This window comes from Centruroides vittatus, unplaced genomic scaffold (assembly GCF_030686945.1).
Source record: "Centruroides vittatus isolate TY-2023 unplaced genomic scaffold, ASM3068694v2 contig_564, whole genome shotgun sequence".
Lineage (NCBI taxonomy): Eukaryota > Metazoa > Arthropoda > Arachnida > Scorpiones > Buthidae > Centruroides > Centruroides vittatus.
Window position 1 is genome coordinate 1,688,055 of NW_027122335.1, and position 8,393 is coordinate 1,696,447.

The following is an 8,393-nucleotide window of genomic DNA, read 5'->3' on the forward strand; positions in this document are numbered from 1 at the left end:
TAGTTTTATTAAAACTTTCGAAATTTGCCACTAATATGAAAATGAGCGGTAAGCTGCGTCTTAACCGCTCGGCCATCCGGTCGTCGATATTTATTTGGTAGCATTTAAAATATGTGTGTAAAGTATTAGATTTTTTATAATAAGATTTTTAAAAATAAAATCGTAATAAAAATTTATGAATTTAAAATATAATGACAAAAATATAAAATATAATAATTTTACAATGAAGGGATGGCAACATGAGTTAAACTTAAAGCACATGGTTTCGACGTGATGGGAAGTTGTTTATGTTCTATGTTGTATACGTTATTTTAAATTTAAAAATGTACGAATCACAAGAGTCAAAAACGAACCTTTCTAAAAATCTGTTAAAAATGAAGGTAAGTCAGTTAAAAATCATCACCGATTGAACTTTGAAAATGATCGATTTTTCAAATTATTACTGAAAATGTTTTTGAGCTGTTTCCTTAATTTGGGTGTTATGTTGTTTTTAGTGTATTGTGTCAACCTGCCTAATTGCTGTCTAATGCCATTTATTTGCGTTTCTATTCTTCTTTGCCAGGCAGGCTTGTGATAGAATTGTGTTTTGTGTGTATCTGTCTGCAATTCTATTTTCAGTCCATGGTGTGTCACTACTGTGACTGCCCTAGCATAAACTAATGTATGAATGTCTGACAGTGTAGAAATTAAATGAATGTAGTGTGTTGGTGAGTGTTTACATAATTCACTGTTTTTCCTACTACCTTAGATGTGTTCATTTTTGGTATTCATGGTCTTTATGCAGGATCTGTACCTGTATATTTAGTCTGTTTGCTGAAATAAAAGTGAGAGCATATTAATTAAATCTATGTCTATGTTATCAGTGGTGGATGAGGAAGTGTCTAGTACTGTTAGTGATAGTTGTTGTGCATGTGCTATTATCAGTGCTTGTTGCTGGATTATCCTGGCAGGTTATGTGATCTTCATTAGTGTTAATGTTTCTGTCTGTTGATGTATTTGATCAGCAACCTGTTGTTTGATAAGTTTAAGTGTTTGTGGGATAAGGTTGTGTATAATTGTTCTTTTTTTGATCAACAACCCTTTGTTCGGTGACAGTGAGATGAGGATACTGTTGTGTGAATATGTGATGCAGTTGTTTTCTGTATGTTGTCATGTTTGTTTCAAGTCTTGTGATAGGTAGTAAGTACGGATGATAAACACATTCGTTTCCATTGTCCATTTCATCCATTGGTATGATTTTCCAGTTTTTATGGTCTGTGAGGAACCAACAGACAGAAACATCCAGGTTAGGTTGGTCCCTCAAATCTGTCAAGGGCATTACAGTAGCCATGCTTGGGCCAGTGCCTCTTTTGCCACTAGTAACCAAGGGAGTCTGTAGCCTATTTTTCAAACATAAGCCTCTTCCTAATCTATGAACGTGGACCTTGTTAACTCATCCATGCCAGTTTCATACTTAGACCTGGTTACTATCATGGTAAAGATCTCCACAGAATATGGGTGTGGTCACTCTTAGCTTCATTTCTCCCCATAGACCTTACTGGCCCTACCAGAAGCTTGTGCTCCTGCATTGCTCTATGGATCAGTAAAATTACTGGACTTTCCCACCCACAACTAGGTGGTGACCATGGGAGAGATTATTATTGTATAAAGAATTCAGAAATGAATATGATACAAATGGTTGTCAAATGACAAAATTTTTTTTATTTTTTTACACTTATGAAATTTAGAAGTTTCTGTTTCACTTATTTTATAATTACATTATAAAACAGACAAAAAAAAAAAAAAAACATTTTAATGTTTGAAATTGTGCCTTCTAAACTGCATACTGGTAAAATGGCATTCTGTCATGCTTTCAATAGTCATTTCAGTTATGGAATATACACTGCTGTTACATATGCTAGGTTTTTTATTCTGTACTTCCAATTTTCTGCAGGAATTTATGCCATCACAAGTTGTACATTGCCCCAGTTATCTACACAAAATTACAATATTAATATACACATTAAAATAATGGCAGTCAGTAGTATATTTAGGACTTTGAGAATACGTATGCTGCTCGAGGCAGATTTAGAGGAGACCAAGGTGTGTGCTCCCAGTCTTTTTCGGAAAATGTTACTCAATAACCTTAGAATTATTTTAGTTACTTAATCTTACCTAATTGAAGTTGTGCAATATGCATTTTTACATTTATTTTTATTTTAAAGTAAGAAAACTGATTGCTTTGGTATCAACAGGGTGCTGCAGCCATAATGGCATCATATCAAACAAATGTTTAAATGCATATAATTACTAGTATTTTGAAAACATTCAATATTTAAAATAATTTTGAGTACTTGGAAAAACAAATACTTCAAACCTCCCAGCAAAAATATTTTAAATAAAATAACAAATACTCCCAAAGTATGAGTATTTGAAATAAGAATTGAAATACTACAAGCTCTAACATTAAATAATAAAGTCAGGGTTTGTAAGCTATCTGTGACTAAATTTTTATGTAATATTCAATTTGGAAAGTTAATCAGATATGTAATCTAACAGACATTCGTTAACAATCATCCAAAATCAGAAAAGAAATTTTATTTATCTCAAAAAAATGGTCTAACTTGATAAGCTAATAATATAACTTATAACAGGGATGGGCAACCTTTTTCTATTTAAGGGTCGCATACAAGAGAAAGAGAAAAAAAATGTTGGTAAATCAGAATTATTTATTCATATATAATTATAAATTAGCATAGGTATACTTAATTTAGCTTCTGGAACTGATGTAAACATAATATATTGGAAATATTTAGTTAAATATTCGTCACTGCTAGTTTTAAATTAGTTTCGACGTGTCTGTTAGCCAGTTTCTTGTTTAATTTTTACTAAATTCATTGCGGGAAAAACTATTCACATATACAAGTTGTAGAAAATAACATTTGAATTTTTGCTGTATACTTCCTTAAGCTGGGAAATTGATATATTTATTCACATTTTATGCGTCGCGGGCCGCAGGTTGCCCATCCCTGACTTATAACAAGAAACTAATTAAAATTTGTTGTTATATCAATTCTAGTATCCTTATAAAAAAATTTCTATAATTTGTATTAATTAAACTTAGGGAATTTAATCATTTAATAACAAAAATATGAATAGTAAAGTTTAAGTTATTAAATAAAAACAGATCAAATTCACTAATAGGTTTTGTTTTTTAATTTTAGTTCATGAAAAGGAGTAAAGAGAAAATAGAACAAAAGGAAGAAGAATTAGAAAAAAAAGCATTATTTGAAACAGAATTAATAGATATATTAAAAAAAGAAGGGTAAGAATATTTAAAGTTTTTTTTTTTGTTTGGAAACATTATAAAATTTTTTTTCTTAATGTAGGAAAAGATTTCTAATAGAACCCAGTTATGCTCCTTGTGAACAGTTGGTTTTTGGAAGAATGTCATTTAAAGGAATGAATCCTGAAATTGAAGTAAGACAATAATTTATTTATATTGAAATATGGACAATGCCTTTCAGTACAATATTTGCCACCCTCAATGCAACAAATAATTAATAAAACCAATTAAAATACAGGATTATTGAAACAGAGTTTTTACTCAAATATATATATATATATAAAGCAAAATCTGATTTTAACGATATTATTTTTTTAATCTCATTAAGACAAATTATAAATTATGGAATGTTCTGAATTCTCAAAAATCATCTTGTTTTTACCTTATATTCTGAAATAGAAAATAAATATTTTATTATTATTAATAGCTAATATCACATAGTTAAGTATTATTGTATGCGTAATTACTAGGAGTGAAATTTGGAATGAATTTACAACAGATTTCATGATTTTATTCCTAAATTTTATCTATAAAATCATGAGATTTTTTTCTTTCAATTATTTTATAAAAATTGTTTAAAAATATAAAAATTAGTAATAAATATAAAATTTTTATCCAAAACTTCATGAAATTAATGGAAAAATTAATTCTTCAACATAATTTCAAAAGAAAATGAAAAAATAACATTAATTCTATTTTCAATAACTGACAAGTTTCGAATGTTTTTGTTCTCAGATTTTAATTTATTACGAGACATTTTACATGTAAATATTAACAATATATCATTTTAATCCAAATAGATTAAGTGTACTGTTTAAAGATTCAGTATCTGTAGCATTCTCTAGAATATAATCTTTTCGAAAATGGAAGAATTACATTTATTAAAAATTATAGTGTTTTAAAAACTTGTTGAAAATTAAATGACAATTAAACTGCATTGGTGACATCCATTTTTCCACTAAATTATGCCTATTTATGTGATATTGTGAGATACATTTTTCCAGCATTACATAATTCTTTTTCCATAAAATTACTCAAAATTAATAATATAAAAGTTTTGCTTATTTTACAAAATGGAGTAATGAGATAAAAATTTAAATATATTAATGTTATAAATTCATGTTTTTTGCATAAGCAAAATAATATAAAGTTTTATCACACACTTGAAAATGCTAAAAAATCTCTGTTATATTTTTGTGCATGTAACTTCCAGAAAATTGCTATAACAAAAATAAAACTTTCAGATAACCTACCCCATCTTATATTCCACATTTATGGGATCAGCCATTGATCTACAGGTACAAGTTCATAATTGTGATTTAAAATTGGCATAGTACCTGCTCTGTCATGTAACCCACACTCCTTTCAAATGTCTTTTAAACACAGATATCTTGTTGGTTTGCATACCATTTAAGTATTTTTTGTATGTATATGAATTTTCAAATTTATTTAAACATTTATATTCAACTTCTGCATAACAATTATTTTTCATTAATATATAAAGGTATTTGGCATTACTCTAAGTTAAATTACTGTTATAAAATAATTTTTAGCATAACAAATAAAATATTGAATTAACGAAATTTCCTTGCAGTATTTGACCCAGAACATTTAAACAAAATCTATGAGAAATTATATAAGTTATCATTGAAAAACAATAGATTAAACACAGATTGAAATCTCTGTAGGTTTCAGAAATTATGAAATTTAGTAGTTCCTTAATCACAGAATGTATTACTATGATTTTTGTAAAGTTGGTTATTAATGTATACATTCAATTTTTTTATAATTTAATCAATTTTACTGAACATTTGGTCAGCGTAACAGTAGGTTAATATATAAATAACTTATTAAAATGTAACTAAAAAATTATTATTATTATTCTTTAATATGTTTATTTATTACATAAATTGAATATAAGTTATAACTAAAAATATTTTTTAGAAACTAATGTTAGAAAAGCAAGAAGTACTATTATCACAAAAAAGAAAAATGGGTGGCATTTCAGATAAAGATTTTGCTGAAAGGTAATACAAAAGATTTAATAATTTTAGAATATATCAATACTCTCATTTGATATCATAGTGTTTTTTCAATTTGTTGAAATATTACTTTACAATTTATAACTTTCATATTCAAACATTGTTTTAAAAGATGGAATATTTTTTAAATTGTATAAATTTGATTAAATATTAATTTCTTCTTTAATATACTTTATTAAATTGTCTTATTCATGCATTCTTTTATATGTACGAATGAGAACATTCATAAGAAAGGTTAACGTCATTAAATGTTTAAAAGTTATTAGCTACACTTTGAAATAGAAAGATATACTTATTCTGAATGTTTATGAAATGGAATGTGTTTTATTATAGTTTAAAGTTAGTTTATAACCCACCTCATTGCATAATCTGCACCCTTTTAAATTGTCTTTTAAACATATAACATATGCATATTTACAAAAATACATCGTTATTTCTTAATTTTTTTTTTTTTTAATTTCAAATACTGCAAGAAATGATTTGGTAAATTGGCCTGTGTTATTTGGTAATTGCAGTATTTTTCTGAACGTAAGTAACATTCCATCTTTGTGCATTCATCAGCAGAATAAAAAATATGTTTCTATAGTCAACTTTCTTTAAGTGTTTTCACTAAACATTCGAAAATTCATTATCAACAATATGTTTTAAACCAGTCTTTATACCAAGATTAGCAATATTTTATTTTGTCATATGTTGTTGAGTACTATATCAGTGATTTGGAGAAGTATTTTATTGTCAATGAAATTACTGTGTTGCCTAGCTATACTCTGTTAATTAAGAATTTCACGTATCTTATTTTCCACTTGTAAAAAATTACTTTTCTGAACCATAACAAATTCAAAAATACAGTTAGGCCACCAAACTAATACCACCCTGATAATTCTATGGTATGTACATGTCTTTATAAGTACACTATAGCTATAAAACATCAGTTTTGGAATTTTATTATTGTTATTATTATAAATGATTGGACTGCATTCCACAATAAAATATATCATGGGAAAGAAAAAATGAGTTTTTCCTTTTAATCTACATTTTATATTAACATTATTTTTTATATTAGTATATTAAAAAACATTTATACCAATTGTCATCTTTGTATCTACAGTCATCTTTTTAGACTGTACTAATTAAATATTGAACTTACATTTTCTTTTATATTTATTCTATAGGTATTCTACTTTAAACGAGACCATTGCTAAAAAATTTAATAAAAAGAGAAAAAGAAGTGAACAATCATCTGTATCCAAAAATCCAAAGAAAAAATTTCGTAAACCTAACGATTAGTAATTAAATTTTTAGATAGATATTTATAAAAATGTTAAATGAAAAAATTGATACAAATATTTGTAGTTTTATTATTTACTTCTGCTTCTTATGAAACTAATTTTTCATAAACAATTTTTTAAGATGTAAATAAAAAAAATAAAATTTTATTATAATTGTTGTTATGTAGTAGTTTATTAGTAATATTAAACTGAAAATATATTATTTTATTTTAAATTATACAAATAAATTTTTTAATTGATGATGAATTATAAACACAGTCAACTCCTGATTTAGTGGGAATAGGTTTATCATGGTTGGTGACAGCAGGAATGCATGTGCAAGAGTCACGTCGTTCTCAACAATGCATGTGTAGTCATTAAATTTAGTAAAGTGTTGTCTTTTTTTTACATTAATGTATTGTGTTTCTATAATTTTCATAGTTATGTAACATTATGATTATAATAATTATTGTATAATCAATTATCTTTATTTAAAGTTATATAAATGTATAGTTTTTAAATGAGTAGTCTTTGTGATTGGTAATGAGCTATATTTTTCATGTTATACTATGCATTTTACTTTGTTTAGCAACTTTATGACAAGTTGAAATACAGTAGTGCCTATTATAGTGCTCATAGTTATTTTCAAGTGATTTGCAAATTTACTATGGAATTCAAAATACCAGTCTGTGAACCTTCCACTATCTTGCTAAATTAGTAGTTGACTGTTCATATTTAAATTACCATCATCACAGGATTATGTACCAGAAATACAGTATTTACATCAAATACAATATTTATTAACTGATTTGTAATTTGAAATCTATGAGATTATATATGTAGATGACATGACTATAGCTGCCATACTTTTTCCATGATCTCTAATGTCTTATGAACAATCCATTAGAAAGGTGATCTGGGTTCAAACTCCCCAGAAAGTTATGCACTATTCTCAACAGGTTAATAACTGATGAAACAGATGATAATGATTATAGGTTATGTTCAATTGGCAGATGGCTGAGGTGGTTAAGTCATCATCCTATTACTCTGAGGACCTAGAATCAAATCCAGGCAGATTAAAAATTCCAGGAATTTTTTGGGGTCTGCCCTGAATATGTCAGGCCCCATCCCTGGCTTTCCCATTGTGGGCTTGGCCTGGCCAAACCTACAATGGGCCTGAAAAAAAAAGGCCATCTTAGTACTTGTAGGAAAGAAAGAGTAAATAAAAAGTACTATAATTCGAAAAAATTTATACCTAAATACTGTAAATTATTTAAATAAAATTTACTTTACAAGTGCAAATACTTTATACCTGAAAATTGAATATAACGTAATTATAGAATTCACTTATACTTTTTTATGTTTAATAAACTTAATTTTAACAATAATTGAGATTATTATATATTTTAATATGTTGTTAACATATATAACATAGTTTTTATTTGATGAATTTACTTATTTCATGATTAAAGAATTCAAATACTTTTATTTTCATATTTAATTGTATGCCTTTTTAATGATTTCTTCTGTACAATTGTATAAAAGAAATTATTAATAGTTGGTATATATTGAAATTTTGTTTATAATTCTTTAAATGTTTTAACGTGAAGTAAAATTAACATAATTCGTAAAAACATGAAATACTTGATTTATAAGAAAAAACCTGAAACATTTTTAACATTCAATTGTCTCACTATTTCAAATTTGTAAAAATTAATACGATTGATGAAAAATAATTTGAAAATCATTATGTAAATA

At 26.5% G+C, this 8,393-nt stretch overlaps 1 protein-coding gene across 1 annotated transcript; it reads left to right on the forward strand.

Annotated features, from left to right (window-relative positions):
* Positions 1–232: 232 nt before the first annotated feature.
* Positions 233–6,819, forward strand: Mpp6 (M-phase phosphoprotein 6). Its single transcript, XM_067274859.1, has 5 exons — positions 233–380; positions 3,204–3,304; positions 3,369–3,459; positions 5,270–5,352; positions 6,540–6,819. The coding sequence occupies exons 1-5, from the start codon at positions 288–290 to the stop codon at positions 6,652–6,654; spliced, it is 483 nt and encodes a 160-aa protein (XP_067130960.1). The 5' UTR covers positions 233–287; the 3' UTR covers positions 6,655–6,819.
* The last annotated feature ends 1,574 nt before the right edge of the window (positions 6,820–8,393 follow it).